General features: G+C 29.1%; 1 protein-coding gene across 1 annotated transcript in view; it reads left to right on the plus strand.

The window, feature by feature from the left end:
- LOC129958297 (formin-J-like) overlaps nt 1-25,243 on the plus strand; it is a 154,865-nt gene that overhangs the window by 117,490 nt on the left and 12,132 nt on the right. Inside the window, exons 9-17 of the mRNA XM_056070684.1 lie at nt 294-491; nt 12,033-12,094; nt 20,431-20,533; nt 21,522-21,607; nt 21,695-21,795; nt 22,451-22,521; nt 22,601-22,708; nt 23,562-23,632; nt 23,714-23,834. Coding sequence (XP_055926659.1) covers nt 294-491; nt 12,033-12,094; nt 20,431-20,533; nt 21,522-21,607; nt 21,695-21,795; nt 22,451-22,521; nt 22,601-22,708; nt 23,562-23,632; nt 23,714-23,834 — 921 coding nt within the window. The remainder of the gene's footprint in view (nt 1-293; nt 492-12,032; nt 12,095-20,430; nt 20,534-21,521; nt 21,608-21,694; nt 21,796-22,450; nt 22,522-22,600; nt 22,709-23,561; nt 23,633-23,713; nt 23,835-25,243) is intronic.

Below are 25,243 nucleotides of genomic sequence, written 5' to 3' on the forward strand. Positions count from 1 at the left end.
TTTTCAGATGCTTCCAAAATTTGGAATCAAAAGTAATAAAGAAAAAAAAAAGAGTTTCAACTTGGAAAATTTCATTAAAATTTTATAAATAATATTTTTGGTCCAATTTCCTTGTTAGCAACTTTGAAGTCACGTCGAAAAGTTTCAGAAGGATATCTAATTACTAAGTTTTCTCCAACCAAAAGTGGATCGTAAATTAAGAAAATTTAAAAAGTTTATGCTCTGCGGCATAATTTAATAAACTTTAGATTTGTAATTTTGTTAATTCATCCCATTTTTTTTTTCCTTTGTAGGTTGTCGGACGTACCAACTTGTGGTCCCTCATCGCTAAAGCTCATGATGGTAGCCCTAACAATTTGGATTTTGAGACAATGGAAGGCTTGTTTTGCCAGCAAAGTATGCTAAACGGTCAACAATCACCAAGGCTCGGTACCCGAAATGACAAGAATGGAAGGGACAGTCTTGACAGAAAAAAGAGAGAATCCTCAGAGGTGAGTGACTGGAAAATAATTGCAAATCGCAGAACCAGACGAACCGGAAGGAAAATTTCTTAATTTGTGACATTATTTAACATGAGTTTTGACGCTGGCGAGGACAAATTTCTGAGAAACGTGTCAAAATGGACAGAATGAGGAAGTTTAGTGTAAAGAGAAAGCTGTCTATGAGAATTGGTTTCCGCAGCTTCATTGTGACACAAACGTGACAACCACTGCTGAAATTCTTTCCGCTGACAGAATCAGAATGACATTTTTGAAAATTATTTTCAATAACATCTTTTAGTAATTTTTACTTACCACAACGTGGTAAAATACTTATTACTTTGAAGAAACTTTACATTACGAGTTTCGAAGGGAAAGCGTAAGTTAAAAGGTCACATGCAAATACCGTCGGCGAATGCAATAGAAAGTTAATTGTAGAAATTAACATTCACGTTAATGATCAGTTGCTATGATTAAGCAAATTTTCCCCTTACTTAATTATAGTTTAGCTACTAAAATAGTAAATTTGTTGTTTTGTCAAATTATAAATGGATATCGCACTTAAAAATGTTATCGCTCATATAAATTCAACGATTATTTTTTATTTACTAGGCTTGACGTAAAAGGAACATTGATCGAGATTTTAAGCACTTATATGAAGATTTATTAAAACACTTTTGTATTGTAATTTTTAGCACAGATATGCGCAGATATGATAAACAGTGTGATAAAAAAATTCCGAACTACTTACCTTTGTTATTTAAGTTATTTTATGTTGTATTTACCTCTAGATTTCAAGATATGGGAGGGTTATTTTGGAATAAACTTTGCAGTTTTGAACTGCAATCGTATAACGAAGACAGTACGTGAGGTTGTACTCCATTCTCCAAATTTCTATGCCACGTTCGGTGTGAAAATGTTAGACCTTCGATGCCGAATTTGAGTACATCAACCTCACATGTACGGCGAATTTTTACTGGAATTGGTTTATCGAATCTCAAGTATCCCAGAAAGTGACTTAAATGTTCTTTTGCATGCTACCTTCACTTTTGTGACACTACGATATTGAATCGTAGGCGCTTAATCATCGCAAAACGCGCTCGCAATTCCTTGAAATGCACGCAGTAATTTTTACAACTACTATTTCAAATAGCGTCTTATATGTAAGTACCACTGTTCCTGTTTATATATAAACTTATTGTTTTGCACCAGCTTTTCTTAATATCAGTTATAAGAGGTATGGTTCTTTGGACCTAATGTACTCAGATCGATGATTCTTCTCCACAATTTGTCTGGAGATATCCAGATACAGTGCATAATAGAAAGGATCGTGCTGAAGTTTTCGATCTACATTTTTCATTAAAACTTGTTTTGCCTTAGCTTAACCAAATCTGGCTCTTATGCATTTGAAAGCTAAACGAGCAACAACCCAACTATATCTTTGTAAGAAATTTGTGAACATTTCCTATTTTACTTACCAGGATGCTTTACAAGAGCTTTCAATAAGGAATTTCTTTGACAAGAACAGAAGTTAACAATGATGCTTCTGACCTGCTTCTATACCTGCTCACATGACCATATTCACTCAGAAGTAGTTTTGGTCAAAAGTGTTCGACGTCCGGCTGTCCAGCTTTTTGACAGACAAAGTTTCAATATTGATTAGTTTTTATTTTATTAGTTTCCGAACAGTGCTTGAAAACTTTAACGACTGTAAGACCAATATTAAACGAATTAAAAGTTTTATTGTACTCAAAAGTTTTTTTTTTTTTTTTTTTTTTTTTTTTTGTGAGTGTGGATGTTTGTGAGTTGAAGCAAAACCGAGAATAAATGAATTAGACTTTATGAATGCTAATGAACAGCCCGTTTCGGACTATTATATTTATGCTCTAAGCTGCTATGTGTAATAATAGCTTTTAATGGCTGTTAGCTATAATTTATCTCACGATCTAGAACAAATATTTTTAATACGCACTTGTTTCTTTTTCTGAAATTTGGGTCGGAATTTCAGATTGTATATACTGAATAGAAAGCGTATTAGTTATACTATCATTTAATGTGTCAACTGCTGCGACTGTAGCGCAAAGGCATCTGCACGTAACAAAAAGAATGCTTGCTGTGTACATCGAGTGTATTCACGGCGCCCTCTCATGGGAAAATGAGGAACTAAGATTTTCTATCTCAAAAGTTATAAGAAGTATCGAAAAAAGAATTAGAAATTAGAATGTTATACAGCATTACCGATTCAGAAAGGGATGATATTCTATGCACGTGCCTAACCTTAAGGAAAGATTGGGGATTTTCATTCGTGCCATATTATTCTGGCAGGAGAAAAATGTATTCGAGTACTGAATATTACTTTTTTGCAATAAAAATAACACTATCACTGACAGAATCTGGTATTTAATCATTAAATTAACTGAGGTTATAATAATAATTTATCATTTTCCTGTACCTTTTTCCGAAGTTAGTGAAAAATTTTATCGTTCCGTACGTATCTTTGAAATATAAAATTGTTGTATGTGGGTATAAGAAAAAATTAGAAAAAGAATCTTATAACGTAATAGTCTATGATTTTTTTTATTGTGGAAATTATGATTAGCTAATGAACTCAATGGATTTTATTTTAATTGTTGAAATCTAAACTTTTGCAACTGCCCCTCCTAATAAAAATATTTGTTACAAAAAAAAAGCACTACAAAGCAGAGGGCAGAAAAATTGCACTGAATGGATAATCACAGTGAATATTAAGGTTTTATTAGTTTATTTGTTAGAAAATTGAGTTTTATAATTGGTATGATTTCCGCATTCCCTACTAGTATTATTTGGAAGAAAAAATTACTGTCATTAAATAAAAATTGCAGCTTTCAAGGAATATGAAGAATTAGCAGTATATGATGGAAGAATTTATATTATTAAGTAGAATACTTGTAACATATGGGGAAATTAAGTAGAATGCTTGTAACATATGGGGAAATATTTTTTATATATAAATTTATCTATTAAAGAGCCTGGAAAAAATTTAGGACGTTATATCATCGGTAAATAAATATTTCTGAAAGAATGACTGTTTTTTTGACTTGCGAAGCAAATATTATCTATGCATCCACTTCAAAAAGCTTACCAATTAAAGCACTTTAAGGAGGAGTTTCTTTACAAACTTATTTGGCAAAGAAAAATGCAGGCGTACATGATAATTGGCTGAAATTAAGGTCGGAACCACCTGGAGCCATGACTCACAATTATTATATATTTAATAAGAGAATGTGTCAACCTCCCACTAAAGATAGCTTGTATCGAGTTGCCAGCAAAAGACGACGTGACAGGAATCTCAAGACGAAGGATGAATGCTGGCTGACACATACTCTCTCACCCAGCAGGCTGAAATCAAATATGATTCAGGTTTGGGAGAAGTTTATAGAAAGTTTCCCAGTTGGTAAACTTCTAGCCGATGTATAAAAAAAGATTCTAGGTTTGATACTGAATTATGTAATTGCTTTTGACGTGAGCACATAAACGATAAAAATATTAATTTTTCTAAGTCTATCTGTCAAAAGGGTATGCCTTCAGTAATAACAAGAATACTAAGAAACTCTATTCGAGCTTCCAATTATTGATTGAATATAAAAACAGGGTTAGATTTATCCCCTTTTTTAATGTCATGTGAATTTTGTTATATTATTTTGAACTAAACATTTTTTAAGCTTGTTTTTGTGAAGTTTTATATATTATAAAATCTTGAAGAATACCTACCTACTATAACTGGCTGAAATAATTATATTTGTTTTGATTATTCTCAAAGATACATAGAATACTCTTTTTTTGTGAGCGAATTTTTCTAGTGATTATTCTGAAAAAGTATTTTTCTTCATGGCAGTTTTCTTAACATTTGCTTACCATTTTTAGTGTTCTACTTGTATTTTTATTTGGTAGACTTTAGGTACTTTATAGGAATAATGTTTATAGCGAAATAATATTGAAAATAAATGTTTTCAATTCATTCATATGTAATCTATAAGCATTCATCTTTTATTTGGATAGATTTTAGTTTCGTAAACTCATATGAAGCAATTAAGAGACTGCTTTCATTGATCTTCATTGATAATTCAAAAATAATCTTATCAATATGCACAAATTATATGACTGTTGACCTTTATATGATTTAGAAAAAAAGTCTCTTATATCTTGATCGAAAGTAAGTTGTCGTAGGTAAAAGAGGTATATGAACTTTCAATGACTTTTATTAATGCAAAACATAAAAGTCTGCAATTGATAGGATCTAACTGTTCTGTAATAAAACAAGGTGTGTACTCTCTTGTGGTTGGTTGCATAATCATAAGCAACCAACCCACTCTGCACAATGTTTATCAAGTTTATGCTTATATAATTATCAATCTTTTTTATGAACATATAGAAACTTTTTTCAATATCAAAATTATAATATTGTTATGGCATTTTAAAATGTCTGTATACGTTCTTCCAAAAACAAATGAAAATATGACAACTTTCCAACTGTTTTATTGCGATTCTTCACAAATTTTGTTAGTTCTTCATATTTCAAAATGTAAACATATTTCTTCATATTTCGCAGTGAACAGTGCATTTGAAATAAAATATACGTTTGTAGCTACGATCGCTCCTTTGTACTAGATGCAATCTTATTTTATCTAAACTTTTTGCATAATCCCAATGAAATGAACTAAAAAAGTTTCATTCTTTTATTGAAGAAACGTATATGCAATATTTCTCTTAACCATAAAGTAGACTCATTTGTATTCGATTCGATTTTTATCGTTTTCGTCTATTTTGTTTAAATATAGAATTAGAATATCTTTCATTTCTTCGTTGAACCAAAAATAAAAATCAGCAAACACTCTTTTTTCATTGCGACATTGTTTTGATTACGTTATGGACGAGCACTCTTCATAGTGCATAGCTTGGAATTGCTGACGTGGTATTTTATGAGGCGTGTGCCATAAAATACTATGAAGAAATTAACGGTGTAAGCTATATTTTAATCGTATGTAATATAAAGCAATATGACAGATGTTTCTTCCGATCTTTAATATATGTTCGCAGTTACATTAAAATGCCGTTAATTGAAGACTTTGTGCTGCAAAACTGCCAAATCTTGATGCAACAGCTGAAACCATTTGTGACATGACAAAATAAACAACAATCACGTATCATACTCAACAATCTGAGAACAGATGCTAGCTAACCAATGCAAATGTTTTTCGTCAATAAAATGTTTTTGATAATCGCATATAAAACATTTTATTATAACACTGACAATATGCTATTATTTATTAATTAATTTATCATATGCAGAGGGCAATTTAGAATTTTGAAGGGAAGTTGAAGGCCCATTTTAGATATTCCTGAAGAGCATCGTGTGCGCATATTGGTTATTTCTATTCTACTTAATTATGTTTGAAATTCATCTCTTTCTTTCATATGATTTCGAAATTTCAAGAAAACGGTTTACTAAGCTGTAGCCATCGTCATTTTACTTCAGCTCAAAATAATCCATGTGAGAACTGTCCATAGGAGAAAATGAAGCTAGGAATTCAAGACTATACTAAGGCAAAAAATTATCGGGTTGATCAAATAGTCCTGAAGCTGTAAATTAAGTAGTGTATCCTAAGTGAAAAAAGTAATTCCTCTTTCAGTTTTATTTCTGAAAAATAATCTTTCAATGAGATACAACTTAAATCAGATACATTTAAGTGAGATGCAACTTAAGTATTTAGGACTCATACAAATATGTTTATTAAATCCATCTTTTTTTAGTTATTTTTTTCTTACTTTAAAGCAAAATTAACTACTTTAGAAACATCTAAAGCTAAAGAACGCATTTTTTTAATTCCGATAGTATATCATATTTACATGAAGAGGAAATAAGTATAAATCTTAACATAGATAATGCATAATCCCAGACCTTTCCCTGTTGTTTTTTTTGTGTTGTGTGTATGTAGTTCAGAAAACAGTGTTTTTTTTGGGGTTTTTTTTAAGAATTACTTATGTTATTCAGAACTATCTCTTTTTTCTCCACAGCTTCTATCAGATCAACAAATACCAGTAAAAAAAATCCTATCATTTTCAATTAATAGATAATCGAAGCATAAATATTACGTGAAAATTTTATTTATGAATTTATAAAATTTATTTTGGCATTTATAATCTATCAGAATCTGTAATCTATCAGCTTTGAATTTAAAGTCTACGTTTTTAAAATCTGAAACCCTGGAATAGAAATAATTTTTCTGCAAGGTCAGTCTTTATCTTAAACATTCTACTGAAACCCTTTTAGGGAATAGGTTATCATGCTTTATAGAGTGCATAGGCATTGCCCCATAAATTCGCCATATGACGGCGTATTCTTTTAAAGCCAACCATTTGAGCTAATTCTAAGACCTGTGGTATATACATAAGATCTCAAAACCATGTCGATAACAGGATATTTATATTCTATCTGCTCGTTCCAAACACTTTTGCTAAATGTTTTTATAAGTATTTAGTTTTTTTTTGAAGAGTTCTCTGCATTCTAATCATTGCATAACCGAATCCATTTCAGCTTCAGCAGATAAAAATTCGTTACATTTATTCGCAAGATACCTAACCACACTCTCTTATCAATATCAGCGAAACAACCACCGCAAAGCTTAGATGTCAACAACGTACTTTTATTTATTTTGTTAAAATCTATACTTGAATTGGAGGAAGAAGCTATCTCCGTACTAATGCATATCCTCTGATAATTTTCAGCGAATGTCTTCTAAAAACACATTCCTCTGAGAATGGATCGGGAAAAGACATTTTGCAGAGTTAAGTGCATTGTGGTATTCAAGACGATTGCAATAAATAAGCTAAAAACCCGTTTTGTGTACAATGTACGTGTTTCTATATCTTTAGCAATATCATGCTCATAAATAGTCCTGCCAATGACCTCCGTGTCAATTTCCTTCAAAAAACTGAATGACGTCCAGAGTGTGAAAACTCATTTCATGACTTTGGCTAAGATGTTTTGCTCATTAACTTCCATGAAGAATCTGCAAGTGAAGTCGTGAAGCAGACACCTGCTGTCGGGGAACACCTACGAATCCTTGAAAAATGTCCTCCGACTTCGGCGCCAAGGGTAATAGTCCCCAGTTCGTGTCTGCATTTGGCCATCCGATGATAATGTCTCGGCTCGACTTCTGTGAACTCCCACGGACCAATTTTCACCGTCTTATCATTTCCTTGATTGTCTTCTGGTAATGAAATGAACCCGTCTTGTTTGTTTTAGCTGATTTCTTTGGACAACAAATATGGATGGTGTTCCTATGTGGGATTCATTGATCTAGTGTCTATTCCAATGAGATATCGTTGCTGACAGATAAATGTAACAAAGAGGTAAAAAAATCAAAAAAGCCATTTAGTTTGTCCATGCGCTGATTTCAATATTTCTGATAATGGATATTCAACACATTGTTTTTTTTTAGTGAAATGTCTCTATCTTGTTTATTTCAGCTGGTTTATTTGACCAATAAATATGAATGACGTTTAAATGTGGGATTTATTGATTCTAATTTTTCTATCTTATAAGAAATTGCAGCAGATAAATAAATACGGAAGTAACATAAGTAAAAAGAGTACGAAGAGTACCAGGATAAAAAAAATCAATAATCCTGGTACTGGATATAAGAAAAAGTCTGCATTTTGTTGTGTAAGGATTCTATGCTGTTTTGTTGAAATGGTTTATTTGGATAACAAATGTGCATGATGCTTATAAGTGGAATTAATTTAATCTTGGAACTAATTACAATTATATCGAAGCCAACAGATGACTGAAAACCCTTCAGTCGTTTTTAAAAAGCAAATTAATTTGTTAGTGCGTTGATGTCAGTGATTCCAGTGCTTGGTATATGTACGCAGGCTATCTCCAAAAGTATTCACACTTTGAATCATTCAATATGTCTTAAAGTTTCATTACTCAAATTAATACGTTCAGAATCTTGTAAGTTGTCGAAAGTTTAATAAATTCCTAATTAATTTTAAAAATAATATCTCTTATCTTTTACAATTGCAAATGTTTTGCAATTAAAGCGATGCATATTCATAATTAGTAGTCAGCCAACCGTTGTAATTACACTATCCAGCAACTTGCATTCCTTGCATGACAGTGAAACATCATGCAAGCTGAATAAATATTAATTGTGCAAGGTGGCTAATCAGCATATGAAGTAATTAGACCTTTCTTTGAGAATATTATGTTTCACGATGTTTACAACAGAAATGTATTTTGTCACACTTTCAAGAGATATTTGAGAATGAATAATATTGTTTCCAGTTGAATGAAGGAAGCATCTCCTCATTAGTATTTTGACTTAAGATCCTATTTTGACTGAATTTTAATGAAGAGATGTTTAAAAAGAAAAGGCAGCATCCTATCCTACACTCTCTGAATTTATTTTTGCGGAGACATATAAAACATAATTAACTGTTACAAGCAACAAGGCATTCATTGAAAGATAACGCACCAGAATACCATCTGGTAACTTAGCGTCGTAGTTCAATGTTGGTAACGTGGCTTGATCACTTAGCGTTCTCTAAAATTCTGTCGGTTTTATCAGCAGTGCCTGAACTATAATGTCGTCCTTTAACGAGCAGTATCACTTGTCTCTATTACCAAATTTTACAAGAGGAAAATAAAATTTAATTTTTCATAACCGGTAACATTTTTTTTTTTCACTTTAGATATGACTGTGCGATGTCATGTTCATGTTGCGAAAAGTTTAGCATTTCTTTCTTGTTCTATAACTTGGAAAATTGTTAGTTGATGATCATTGTTATGAATTAATTATTGGGGATGTTGTTAGTTATGTGAAGCAATTCGGCAACTATAATACTTTTGATCAAAAAAAAGAAAAAAAGATTTCATTTGCGTAAATTAATTTAAATTATGAGGTTTTGAGTTTTGTTATTAGTTTTAATTTTATTTATGTTATAGTTATTCAAAATGTATTTTATTCTGCTTTAGTGCATTTAATAACGGTCCTCAAAATTATTATTCAACTATTAATATGTGTTATTAACTATTTTATATTATATATTACTATTTAATAAGATATAAGGGAGCATTATTATGCTTATATTTTCTAGATCAACTGCACGAAATTTTAGCAAATAAATGCTATTTTTTTTTTATCAAAGCAGCATTTATTATTCATGATAAGAATTTACGTATATGTTATTAATTTAGTCATTTGCTTTTAAATTGATGAGAATAGTTTTAATTTTAACTGAAATATAGAAATCCGGAGTCATTTGTGTTTCGATAAGTAATCAACGTGAAATAAATTTTGTCAATAACTAATTGAATACATTTTATAAAATCTAAATAAAGCACGCATGACAAAATTGCTATCCCTTGTCTCCTTTTTTTTGAATTCTTTGGGAGGAAAAAGTGACTAGGTTTCCCTTTTTTCATAATGAATTCTTTAATACTTCCTTAATACAACATGTACTTAATAATGCAGGCTTATCTATATAGAGAAAGATAGATGAATTTCTTAAAGTAGTGTAGAGGTTGGATACATGCACAATCATTTACTATTAATTGAAAAAACATTAAAGTGTGATTAATCTTTTGTTTCGAAATGTACGTACTTTTTATAGAGAATGCATTTTTCAGTCAAAAATTACTTCTGAATGGAAAGTTGCATAAAGTGTTAATAAAATTGATAGTTGGAATAACAGGATTAATAAGGTTAAATATAATTCGGATACAAGAATGTTAAATGTATAAAGATGTTAAATATTATTTGAGTCATAAAAATTGATCACCATATTTTTCGTATTCCACAATAGCTCCATCCTTTAAATTATTTATATATCAGCTCTTTCTTCTAAATTAATAACATTAATAATATAACAATCTTTCAGTTATTGATGCTAAATTATAACAATCTTTCAGTTAAGAGTGCTGAAATAGTATAGATGTTGGATACGTGAGCAAGCAAACTTACTTTCAATTGAATAATGTATGTGTAATCTTTTGTTTCAAAATATATCTATTTGCCACAGAGAAAGTATTTTTTTCACTCAAAATTTACTTCTGAATGGAAAGTTGTAAATTATTCTGATAGATACAAAATAGTCATTTTTTTCTTATATATATGCAAAGGATAGCAAAACTTACTATTCGTATAGGTGGATAAATGACATTTTTTTTAAGCATGAAAGATTAAAAATCCCGAATAAATAAAGATTATATAATAACTTCAAAAAATATTAACTGAGAATTCGAAACTACTTCCTGATTAATAGTTTCGAATGAGTAAAAAAATCTTTATGATTAATAGTTTCTGAATCTCTTAATTGAAAATCCTACACAAGATTGGATAGCTAATCCAGATGAATGATTCTTTCTGAATTATTTTTCTCGGGTTTTTTTTATCGCTGTTATTTTTTTATGTAATAATCACTTGTTGTGAAATGGTATATAAAAAAATATAAGGCCAAATTTCATTTTTGATGCATTCACTGTTTTTAAAAAATGGCTTCAGTACGAATGGCTGAAGTACGAACTGATCTGAATGTTTCAATGTTTATTATTCGAAATGCAGCTAATTTTAGTAATAAATATTTTTATTAACATCAAGAATAATACGAATCCGTTGCTTAGGAGCTTGCTGAGTATCATTTTCTTCTGTAGCAGGACCTGATCATAGTAATTTTTTTTAACGACCTTTCAAAACATTCCACCTTAATTTGAATGCAATAATCAATTTGATTTGTTCTTGTCTACATTTTTAAAATTCTATAACAAAGTTCCGTATGACGTTTTCAAAATTATATGACAAATTCTATTCTTGCAGAAGCCACTTTTACATTTATTCGTCTTTATCAATATGCCTTGATTATGCATCTATTAAATACTATTTAAAATTCCAAATACTATTTAGATTTTACGAATGAATTCTTTGTGAAGTTTTTAATGATATATCCCCTTTAGAGATTTTAGGAGGCCAATTTGTTTCCTTTCTTTAAAATTATACCAAACCCATGACCTAATTGCCATTTGATGGCTAAAATAGGAACACAGAGCTCTCATTAACTCATTTCTAATTTTTATGTATATTTATATACGACTTTCATATTCCAAACAATTCCAAATCATATTCATTTTTAGAAAAAGTCTACATTTTAAAAACTTTTATAAAACTATAATAGAATTTTTCCACAATTTTTTTTAAAATCATTTTTTATTCATATTAAATTTTCTCTTTAATTATTTAAATGTTTTCCTCTGAAATTAGTTCATTTAAAGTGAACTATAACTCAGCAAAAGATTTTTCATAGTTCTAATTTAAAATGCCTCCATAATTGTTATTAAAGCTATAGCGATCTCTATTTTATTCTAAAAAGCATTTAATGTTTTAATGCTGAAAACATACAGAAAAAAATATATTATTTCAGTGACATTTTTAAAATTTTTCAATTAGTTTGAAATAATTGCAAAAAGTTTATAAATAAGTGAAATACGACTGATTTTCTTTCTTATCCTTTTAGATCAATCTTTTGGACGGAAAACGAAGTTTGAATGTCAATATTTTTTTGAAACAATTTCGAAGGTAAGTACTAGTATGAAGACAAGTATTATCTTTTTAGAAATGAATATCATTCATTAGGAATATGTTTTCAAAAGATAAAGTAAAATTTTACCTTTATGATTCATTTCAAACCATTAAAGCAATATTTTGCAGTTTCTTGATTACGGAATTATTCAAATCAATCATACTTTTTTTTTTAAAGTACCTTGCTATCATTGAATATATTGTGATCAATTCCGAAATTTTTCATACTACTTTTTTTAAAAAAAACCATGCTTTAACGTTTCGAAGATTTAGGCTTGGTTGTCTAAACTGTGTTTCTTTAGTGCAATGCATTACCCATACAAAATCACTGCAAATATCAGCTTTTTAAAAATCGAAATAGATTTCAGAGTGTAGGAGTTTGAAAGATATTTAAAACAAGATTCGCCGTCGTATGAAATTTTTTTAGCATCTTTGAGAAAAAAAAAAAAAAAAAGCGATAGAATCAAAAAACGAAAAGAAAAAAATGCAGGTAAAAGTTGCATTTAAAAAAAAAAAATACACATGAATCTGTATAAGCTGATTGCAATGCAAATCATGTAAAATATGGGACAAAACCTTTTAAACTTACTTAATGAATCAACAAAAACTAAAAAAGAAAAGAGAATAATCTTGTTTCCTTTACCAAAACCACAAAAATCTGTTAGTTTATTTTTCTTCAAGAAGAGACATGTTCTCATGGCCATCAGCAGCAAAGTAAAGAAATTAGCTTTATTAGCTTCTGAAACATAAAAGGTTTCCATTATACGTTTCCCCTTAGGGGTAATCCGACTGCATATCTTTCTCCGTAATAAGGTCCCTGATCTTTATGAGAAAAAGAGAAAGCTACCAACAGTCTGTACTACAAAGGCCGCAATAAAAGGAGCTACAGCTAACTCTACTGCTTTTATGACTCCAGATCAGCTGTTGGATCTTTTAAACAAACTATTAAAATGATTGATGGTCGGAGATAATAAACCCAATTCGCTTAGTGCTTTTGCTGCTTCCGTTACTTGTTTGACTCGACCACACGGCCACTTTTCTTTAAAAGCCGTTTCTTGGCTTTTCGACCTCACTCTTCGAGTGCTAAAACGAAGAACCAGTAAGCGAATCTCTTCGGCTTAAAGAACAAAAATAACGTTCTTTCTAAACAATGAAACTATCTCGTGTTTAAGTATCACGAGTTTCGTTTGAAGTAACTGCAAATGAGCTACTTTTCAGAAGCCCCTTTTTAATGGTCGTTATGGGTGTTTATGGCCCTACCATTTGCTCATGTGAAACTGAATGGATGTCTGTGCATTTGACAGCCCTTCATATGACAGCTTCTAAAACGTTGCTGTGCTAATATTTGTAGATACATACAAAGCTGTCGAATTTCACTTTTTACGAGCTTCAATTTTTATTGCCTGAGCTTTTCTCAGGGTATCATCTTACCCATTATTGGAAGCTTCTCTTTAAAATGAATATTCCAGAGAAAATGACTTTAGAAAGTATTGATACTCGAAACTTGGATGGAATCTGTGTTAATATTTTTCTTCTTTTTAATGGAAGAAAAGATATGCAATCTAAGGAGCGTAAGTTACGAAACTAAACTTTTCACTACCGGGCCTTTAGCTTAAATTCGACTACTAAAGCTGAAATTCTTTATTTCATAGTTATTATCAAATTTTATGGGATGAATTTTTAATGTTTCAAATAAATAATTGTACATATTGATATAATAGTATATGAGGGATTTCTGCGCTGTAAGTAAAAATTTTATTTGATATTCCGTAAATCTCATGCATCTGGAATACATTTAATTAAAAGAAGATTACTTAGATCGGAATTTCAAAAATATATAAACAATTTTCAAGTATTTTCTATCAAAATGAAACAAAGTTAAAAATTACAATGGTTTTAACACATTTTATCCATAAAATTTATTTGATATTCCATCAATCTTGTGCATCTGGAATACATTTAATTAAAAGAAGATTACTTAGATCGGAATTTCAAAAATATGTAAACATTTTTCAAATATTTTCGATCCTTAAAATTAAACAAAGTTGAAAATTACTTTGGTTTGAACGTATTTTATCCATAAAATTTATTTGATATTCCGTCAATCTCATGCATCTGGAATACATTTAATTAAAATAAGATTACTTAGATTGGAATTTCAAAAATATGTAAACATTTTTCAAATATTTTCGATCCTTAAAATTAACAAAGTTGAAAATTACTTTGGTTTGAACGTATTTTATCCATAAAATTTATTTGATATTCCGTCAATCTCATGCATCTGGAATACATTTAATTAAAATAAGATTACTTAGATTGGAATTTCAAAAATATGTAAACCTTTTTCAAATATTTTCGATCCTTAAAATTAAACAAAGTTGAAAATTACTTTGGTTTGAACGTATTTTATCCATAAAATTTATTTGATATTCCGTCAGTCTCATGCATCTGGAATACATTTAATTAAAAGAAGATTACTTAGATTGGAATTTCAAAAATATGTAAACATTTTTCAAATATTTTCGATCCTTAAAATTAACAAAGTTGAAAATTACTATGTTTCAACCTATTTTATCCATAAAATTTATTTGATATTCCGTCAATCTCGCTCATCGGGAATACATTCAATTAAAAGACGATTACTTGATCGGAATTTCAAAAATATTTAAATATTTTTCAAATATTTTCGATCCTTAAAATTAAACAATTACAATGGTTTTAACATATTTTATCCATAAAATTCATTTGATGTTTCGTCAATCTCTTGTATCTGGAATACATTTAATTGAAAAAAGATTACTTAGATCGGAATTTCAAAAATATGTAAACATTTTTCAAATATTTTCGATCCTTAAAATTAAAAAATTACAATGGTTTTAACATATTTTATCCTTAAAATTTATTTGATATTCCGTCAGTCTCGCGCATCTGGAATACATTTAATTAAAAGAAGATTACTTAGATTGGAATTTCAAAAATATGTAAACATTTTTCAAATATTTTCGATCCTTAAAATTAACAAAGTTGAAAATTACTATGTTTCAACCTATTTTATCCATAAAATTTATTTGATATTCCGTCAATCTCGCTCATCGGGAATACATTCAATTAAAAGACGATTACTTGATCGGAATTTCAAAAATATTTAAATATTTTTCAAATATTTTCGATCCTTAAAATTAAACAATTACAATGGTTTTAACATATTTTATCCATAAAATTCATTTGATGTTCCGTCAATCTCGTGTATCTGGAATACATTTAATTAAAAGAAGATTGCTTAGATCGGAATTTTAGAAATAGGTAAACATTTTTCAAATAACTTCGATCCTTAAAATGTAACAAAGTTGATAATCACAATGGTTTTAACATGTTTTTGATATTTCTTCTCAATACTTACACTACTGAACTGAGAATTTCAGCTGCCATTTAGAAACTAAAAGAAATGTAATTATTTTCAAACCAATTACATCCAGTATTTAATTTATCGTTTTTTAACTTGATCCATCTGCCTGCAGCACGATTTGGCGCAAGCAATTATCATAAACAGATAATGAACATGAGTCACATATATTTGCGACGCCTTCTTTGGTGCAAGAATTGGCCCGTCTCATCTCATTTGATAATCACGCCTTTTAGGAAACGTGCCAATGCCACATCATCCTCTTCTTAGAGTACTAACGTTTATCATTCAAGTTTTGCCTAAAATTCTATTTTCGCACATGAGACTTGAAAATTAGTTTCTAATTTAGTTTGACTCTTTTACATACGCATATCACAACCGTTTATTGCACAACTTCTGAAACTTTCATTATCGGTCTCAATGCGCAAATTTGTGTTTTTGATAAATTGACTAGATCGGCCCAAGAGTAATTGGGGCATCATTTAACTGATGTATTTTGGTTACATTGATGTTTTTTTAATATATTTTGAGCAAATTTTTTTTAATGTTAAAATTTTACAGAGTTTTTCAAAAATTCATCCCGAACGTAGTCATATATCTTAAAATCTCTATATAGCTTAACATCTATATCTATTTTTAAGTAATGGATATTATGATAAACTGAAATAATGAAACACTTAATCCCCTTCAAGAGAGTACATAAAAAACATTAATTTAAATTTAGAAGTAATTTGAAAAAGCATTGTAAAAATTATTATAAAACTTTTGAGCACAATCTAAATATTTTCACTGTTTTGCTTGCGAAAGGTATTGACTTGTATTGTTTGCCAATGGATTCTAAAACCCTCCGCGCTTTTGCGCATGCGTTAGAGTGGGTTTAATTCAACAAAATAGAGGTGAGAAGAAAGATGAAAGAAGGTGATATTTATATTTAACAATAAAGCAAATTCAAGAAATGTGCACATCTTCGCACGTCTCACCCCTTAGTGAGATAGATTCGTCGAAAAGTGGTCGTGTCAGGATACTGAAACGGACAGTAAGTCAATCATCCAACTGAAAAAATAAACCCAGACAGCATTGAGCTGCAATTTTGAAAACATAAAAAATATTTTTTAGTATTATGTTCTGAAATGTAACACTTTAATTTAAATAAGTTCGACTACAAAGCCCTAATAAATAAAAAGTAAGCACCGAATACAGCAAAAATAAATCCTGCAGCCCCCTTAACTTAATTAAATAAACTACATTTATTTTAATTTTTAATATGAGTTATTTTCGCATTGATAAAAAAATGAATTTATTGAGGATCTTTTATCCAAATCGGTACAGTCTTGGCTAATCCAGGGCAGATGATTACTTTACCTATTAGAAAACTCTATACTTAGATGCTCTGTGGCAACGGGGAGTGAAGTGGGAGATGCTTCGAAAATTAACAAGTTCATATCCGTCGACGCAGGCGATGAGTTAGTAAAACAGACAGTCGTCATGCTAGAAATGCGGTGATCTTTGAAGTGTTATCGTATCTTTTACACCATGGTCTTTATCATTCAGCCATGATTTTTTTTCATTGGATCTTCTGTTGTAATTTTCTCTCTTTTTAAATCTCAAAACCTTTTAATGGCGGAACTTTTTCTCATATCTTTAAAAGTAGAATATTTAAGAAAGTTTCCATTGTCATGGCGGAAATTAATTTCTCTCTATGAACATTCTGTCGTTATCTAACTTCTATTTTTTCAGTAAAAAATGGTGTTCTTTAATTTTCTTTTTATTTGCTTTCATTTTTCAAAACATTTTGCTTTTCTTAGGATTCTGAATTCACGTGATTTTGAATTCCCCCCCCCCCATTCTTTTTCTGCTTTGCTTTCAACTATATGAAGCAGCAATATAGCTGAAATTGCTTTGGTGCAATACATAAATTAATTGATGAAAAATGAAAAAAACTATGAAATAATTCCATGACATTTTTCTCCTGAGAAGAATTTCTCCTCCCATTTAAGCCTAAGGAATTAAATCTTAAGCCTTAAATCATTTAAGCCTAAGGCTTTTAAATCTGGGTCATACAAACGAATAATGAGAGGCAAAGACATTTATTAAGTCTTTTTCTTTCAAATTATTTAATATTTATGATTTCTTACTATAATCAATTTAAAAGCTTTTAATAAAATGTGTTGAAATATTTTAAATTGATCTTTTTCATTTATATTAGTTAACGTTACAGACTTTTAATTTGATTTTCAATTACGTGTTCGTGACAACACTTTTCAAGTGAAATTGGAGTGTCGAATTGTAAAAAAGTTTAATAATCCAATATGATGAACTGTTTTTACGAGAATAGTAAAATATTTCTCAAAGCATTTCATAGAATAAATCTCTATCCAAAATAGAGATATCCACATGAACTACTGATATTAAACTCTCTCCAATATTATTTTTATTGGCCATTTTAATTTTTAAATAAAAATTAAGTACTTCTGAATATATTCGGAAACAATTTATTTTCATCAAAGTTTTTATATGGCATGGAAATCTATTCCACGCCGATTATTCTTTATAATATTACTTTTTGTTTAAATGCTTACGATAAATCACCATTGTGTCAATTAAATAAATGTTAATCAAAGGATGTATGGATTGTTAAGAAATTTTATGAATAATATAATTATGAACTTTTTACTTTATACACTTTTGAACAAAGTGTTTTATGTTAACCTAGAATATCTCTATTTTTACTCACTGAGGATACAACTTTACTCATAACGCTTCTTTTTCCCTTCACAAATGACTCGAAATCACGCCCAAAACTAGTTCAAAAAATAGTTCAATTTTAAAACAAAGAATGTGAAACTGAATACTTTGAAAAAAATATTGTTTTCAAACTGCTTCAAAAAATTGTAAATAATCAATGGCCATAAAAGAAAAGCAATGGAGAAAGAAGCTCTATCATGGTTAGAATATTCATATAGAATATTAGTCAGACAAATTGGAGGGATGTACTATCTATCTCTAAAGTTAAGTTTTCTAGTTCCCTTTAATTAATATTAAAAGATTCTGCTTGAATTTTATATGGTGCTCATTATTAGAATATAATATTTGTAAAAAGATATATTCTAGTCTGTATGTTCAACTAGTTTCTGCAATTGAATTCTTATCTATTCCCCAATTCAAAACTGTATTATCTCTAAAGTTCTATGATCATACAAGAATGTTTATGCTTAATGTCATTTTCCGTTTTAATTTCTTTTGAAACGACGTGATTGTTAATTTTGATTAATTCTGAGTAGTGTTAAATGGGCGACATTTTTAATTTCCAATTTCAGCGTCATATTAGTACGAGGGCCTTTAAGATTTAACATGCAGCAGTCCCATGAATATGACAGATCGCTAGCTCGCCAGCTGCGCATCTTGCTATTTTCGTAGGTTGGAAATAATTCTGTTTTCTTCGAACTCCAAGATTTATATGCGCTCATAGTTCAGCTTATACTGTTATAGAATTAAATCATTATTATTTTATAATTTTTAACTATCACAGCATTAAATAGCAATTTATTTCGTTGTAAAAGTATTTGAACCTACTGCAAGCATTGCATATGATAAAGGAATTTTTAAAAATTGACGCTAGATGTTATTAGAATTGAGCAAGATTCAAATGCAACATCATTTGACAGCAAAACCTAAACTGAGTCAGCGTGCCATAGCTGCATTAAATATCCTGGTTTTAACAACTATTACTGCATTACCTTTTTGTTAGAGTTTTAAAAGTAGTTTTAATTCCTTGTTGGTTTGGTTTTCGACTTTTTCTACTGAATGATTTAAGAACAGAATGAATGAAATAATTCTTCAAATATTTCAATAAATCACGCCATGTTTATATTAAAATATTTATTTAGTTTTTTTTTTTTTGTAGTGTTGTGTTATTGTATTCTCGGTAGCTTCTCGACAAAAATTAATTCAAAAATTGACTTCAGCATTTTCTTCTCAAGTGAACACTGATTAAAAAGATAGCATATTTTATTATCAGATTTCCCTTTAATTTTTCCTTCAATCCTGTTAGATTTCATTCAATCGTTTTTAATAATATTTAACTCGTCGTCAAAGGTACGATGATAGCTTTTTTACTTTCTTCCATAATTCGCAACTAAATTTTTTAATTGAAAAATATTGAGTTTGATGTAGTTTAATTCAGTTATATTGACACCCCATTTGAAAGTAACATTGAAATATTGAAAAAACGGGCATGGGGTGAAAGAAGATTTTTTTTAATAAAATAGTTTATCTGGTATGTCTAATGGTTTTCTCAGGCCTAAAGCCAATATTAACATGGAAAATATTTCTAATCACTCATTACATGATTAAAGCAAGCGATCAGGACATCGTTTGATTTTTTATCCAAAAGCAAAATCTTTCTCTAGTCTCAAAACTTTCGTACGAAATCAAATACAGTTAAATCAAAGATCTGGATCAAAATACTTTGGTTTTATACATTTACAGTGCTACTTTAAATTTTCGTGTAAGGATAATCATTGTAAATAATATTAATTTTATGAACTTTCTTTATCAGGAACAAAATATGTTTTTGGTAATAAACTTAAATATTTTTCTTATAACCATCAACGATTGCAGTTAATAGCATTTCGAATTCATTCAAAATTGATTTTTAACCACTTTTATCATTTCATTCATAGTCATTTCACTAGTAATTATTTTCATTTATTTCATTCATTTTATTTTTTTAAGATGCTTTCATGTGATCGAAGCATCTTAAAAATTATTTCTTATAATTTTAATTCATTTCCTATCATAATTCATCTTCTTAAATGACATTAAAGTAAATGGGATGAAAGGAAATATTTTTATTCATTTATGTGAAAAACATTTTTAACGTTTTCGTTTTTTTTCTTTTTCTTTCTTTTTTTTCCTTCAAATATTATAGTTCCAACGATGAAATAATCGACATTTTAAAACGAGGAGCCCACGAAGAAATTGGAGCTGAGAAATTGCGTGGCCTTTTGAAAATCCTTCCGGAATCTGACGAAGTAAGCATTTTCTTGCAACTTTTTACAATAGAAAAATTCCAGCCTTTGATGCTGATTCAAAAGAATGTGATAAATTAATATATTGATTGCATATTTTGTTTACCCTAATAGCAGCTGCCTTCCAATTCGCAATCAAATGCTGTTGAAAAAGTTGATATACTATATAAAGCTATAAAAAGCGCCCCTCTCTCTTACTTTAGAATTCTTCACTGCAATGTAGATGTTTCATAATTCAATATATTAACGATTTCTCTATATTTGAATAATTAACAAATTATTAAAAAAAAGAAAAGGCTTAATTAAATAAGCCTAATGTGTTCACGTTTACATGAACACAGTTATGATAAGAATTTAATTAATAAGGTTTTTAAATTTTAACTTTTATTTCCGAAATAAATAGCAGATTTTTCATTTTAATTATTTTTCTAGATTTTAAGTATTGATATCTATTGTTTCTTGAACTCAATACCAGCTGATGCCACAAGTACGAAATCAAAATTAAATTATATTGATGATAAAATTTGGAAATATGAAATAATGTATTATCATCAAGAACACAAGTATACAAAATTTTTCCCTGTATACACCAGGAAGTGAGTGAAAAATCGATTGCAAAATTTCGCCTTTATAAACATGAAACAAATCATAAGTTATCATTATCAAGTCATTTATTTAGTTGTATAAAAACTAAATAGAATCTCAATTAAAAATATTCTACATTATATTATTCTCTAAACTTGCTTACAGATTGAGATGAAATAAATATAGGAAAAATTAACAAAATTTTTCTTAACAGAAATTACATTTTCCTGTGTACAATAACAGACTATATAGTACAGTCTCAATCCTGTACTAAGCTGTTGGCTGCGCAGATATATATTTTTTCTTCATGCATTAAGTTTTTTCTGCCTATAAAGTTGGATAAAATAAAATTATAATAAAATATATCAAAATAAAATTTTTGAAATTGAATATTGAAAATTTTCAGATCGAACTCTTACGAAATTACAGTGGGGATAGACCCAAGCTTGGGAATGCTGAAAAATTTCTTCTACAGCTCATAGAATTGCCAAAGTAAGAAAATCAGATCAAATATTTGATTACTTAGAGAAGTATAGTTATTTTGTATGTCTCACAATCGATATCGATTTTTATTTTCAGTTATAAACTTCGATGCGAAGGAATGCTTCTTAAAGAAGAATTCACATCAAATATGGCTTATCTGGAACCAGCAATCGAAAGCATAGAATCTGCTGTGGAGGGTTCGTACTTATAGATGAAAATAAATTGAATGATCAGCATTTGTTTGCAGCTTACCAATTATTGCTACTGAATGTTAATGTTTTAATATTAATAATGCAAAGTTTATTTATATTTTTAATACAATTTGAAAAATTTAATTTACATAATCTCAATGGCACTGTGGTATAATTTTTGTTAAACTATGGGCTTATTTATATTAATTTTTTTCCTGCAAACATTATGTGAGCCATTTTATAATTTAAAATGTTTTATAATTTCTTCTTTTATTTGAGACTTTTCCCTACACTTTGAATTTATTTCGTCTACATTTTTGCTTCTTTTAATAGAAGTTATCTCTGGTTGCTAAAATCATGATTATAAAATCAAAATTTTTGTATATTGATGCTAAATATAAATGTTCTGTTAAAATTATGGAAATATTTTTATTTTTTACCATCCTAACCAGTTATTTTGAAGATATTTTTTCCTTTAAAATTACTATTTAACTTCAATAAATAAACCAAAAGAATGATTTCTTTTGAATATTTTGAAATTTTTTTGTAATATTTCTAGTATAAAGCAATATTAAATTTTAAATCTTTGCTTGCAAAATCTTAGTGTTTCTCAATTCTTAGTATATGTGATTACAACTGTTGATCTAATAATTTTTAACAGAACTGAAGCATTGTAGAGCACTTCATGAAATTCTGTACATGCTGCTGGTAGCGGGGAATTTTCTCAATTCTGTAAGTTTTCTTTGGTTGAGATGTTATTTTTTTATTAGTATTGCCGTCAATGAACTAAATTTTACATATCTTTTTATAGGGAGGATATGCTGGAGATGCAGCAGGATTTAAAATGATGTCTTTGCTCAAGATAGCTGAAATTAGAGCCAATAAACCAGGAATGAACTTAATCCATTACGTAGCTCAAGTAAGGCTTAAGAATTAAATGCTTAATTTATGCTTGTTTTCAAGATGAAGTTAAAAGATTAATTGCGATTGTTTAACATCTTTTAGATAGGATAAATTTCAATTACAACAATATTATGTTTGAAAAACTATTGAAATATTTTAACTATCCTTTATGAGATATATTTTTGTTTAGTTTTATTAAAGCAATCACTTTAAAATTGATTTTAACAACATAAATTCAAACATTTTATATAATATGAAACCTTGTATCCGTATTATTTAGATTCAAGAATGTTTATAGTTTTAACATTCCTCGTTCTCAATTGTTGGGTTTAACCCTCCAAATGCGCAATTTTTTAAATCGATTTTCAAATGCATCACTTATATAAAAAAAAATTAAAAGCTAATTGTTATTTATATGCAATACTATTGTGGTGAAAGCTTATAAGCCAGATAACAGCTACGAAACACGGGCAATTGCTTTTATCTTGTGGTCTTGTTACTCGGCTGCGAACCAGAAGGTTCCAGGTTCTATCCTCGCTCATAACAATCCGCTACACTATAATCATATAATGCTCTTCGGATCTATAATTTTAAGAGGTAGACACGTTAACTAGCGTAAATCGCTGGATGCGCCATTGGAGGGTTAATGTGTGAAATTATGTCATGCTTTAATAGAGCAGTAGAGAACAACTAAAACTCTTCGCTCTTTTTTATTAAAACCTGACAATATTCCGTTCATAAAGAAGAATTATTTATTGGAAAAACAGCTGCCTTAAGTAAGTTTGTCTATAAGTAAGTCTATCCTTTTTCCTCTACCTGTCTAAGTCTTCTAACATATTCTCATTTTATTTATTATTTTTACATCACAGGAAGCAGAAAACAAATTTCCAGAGTTGTTGAAATTTCCGGAGTATTTGCCCAGTTTAGAAGAAGCTTCAAAGTAATGTCATGTTTATGAAAATCTATGTAAAAATGTCATTCATTTTAGAAGCTAGTGACTAATTGCTTTCTTTATCCACAGGCTTTCCATTGACAACTTGAAATCGGAAATCACTAATTTAAACAACAAAGTATCGAAAATCTCTCAACAAGTTTCAATTTCCGGCGAAGATGTGAAAGAGCAAATGGGAGAATTTTTGGACGTAAATGTCATTAATTTATATTCTTTTAATTCTATAAATTAGCATTTTTAAAATTTTGTCTTCACAAAACTATGGTGTTTTCATTTGTTATGTGAACTTAAGATTGTAATGCGTTATTTATGAAGCAAATTATATGCTTGGACTCCATCCGAAGTAAATCCTATTGTTTCCCTTTTTTAAAAGCTGGAAGTGAGGGTAAAACCATTAAATGGAATTTAAAATATTTTATATTAATATATTAGCATTGTCTATTAATTGGGTTTCGAAAATAATTAATTAAAAAACAACTTGATAAATTTTTATGGTATGATTTTGGGCGTATTATATTTGTGCAATTATAATAGAGAGAAACCTTAAATGTAGATATATTATTTTTGTTTTATGAACTGCTTAATGAGTTTTGGCGGACAAACTTTCTTTATCGATTCTTTTCTTGTATGCTCCGGACAACATATATATCAAATTTCTTCCAAAAACAAAGGTTCATTGTTAGCACATGAAGTAGATTTTTAATTAATTGATACAAGAAATTCCTCTGGCATAGGCACATCAATTTTGTGCCATAAGATTGTCTTTTGACTTAAGTGCAACAAATTTATCTTGGAACCATTCGTTACTGCGTTCATCAGAGGAATTACTCATGACAATAGTTCCAAATTCAATCAATAAATATGAACACCCAGTCATCTTGACAGCCATACTAAGTGCACAATATCAGCTATCTACATGATAAATGATTGTGCAAGTACACCGAGTGAACTGAAATACTAGCCGAGGACAAGATAATGAATTAAATTTGAAGTGTATGTAATCACTGTTCTAGGAAAATTGACCCATCCACTATAACACGTCATGTCCTTATACAGTAACATACCATTTCATAATCCATTAAAACACTAATAAAATTCCCTGGCTTTCAAATCTCATCCCAAATCCCCATACTACTTTATAGAATTCATCCAATCCAATGAGCAACTGCTTAGATGTTCAAACCTAATTATCGTATCATTATACAAATACCACTCTGATAGAAGGTTGAACTTCTATAGATGATGCTCCTTATTTTTAAATCTAGTTTAGTCGTAAATAATTCTCCCAGAATTTTTTTTCTTATATATATTAGGTTTCGATTATTTAGTTCTAAGCTAATTTTAAATTTCCTAGAGTACATATAAATTAGAGTAGCTATCCCACTGTTATACTTTGCACCAGAACAACTTTTTACTTATGCTTGCATTTTCAAGAATTACTACTATTTCCTCTTCTGCAAGAACTTTTTTTGTTGCTTTGTAATGGTGTTTCTTATTACATTTATATGGTAGTGGTATGTTTTTACATAATACGCCTTACTTTTATTTTTATCTACCACTTAATATTTATCTACCTGCTTTTTTATTTGAGTTTTCAAA

This window comes from Argiope bruennichi, chromosome X1, assembly GCF_947563725.1.
Source record: "Argiope bruennichi chromosome X1, qqArgBrue1.1, whole genome shotgun sequence".
NCBI classification, from domain to species: Eukaryota; Metazoa; Arthropoda; class Arachnida; order Araneae; family Araneidae; genus Argiope; species Argiope bruennichi.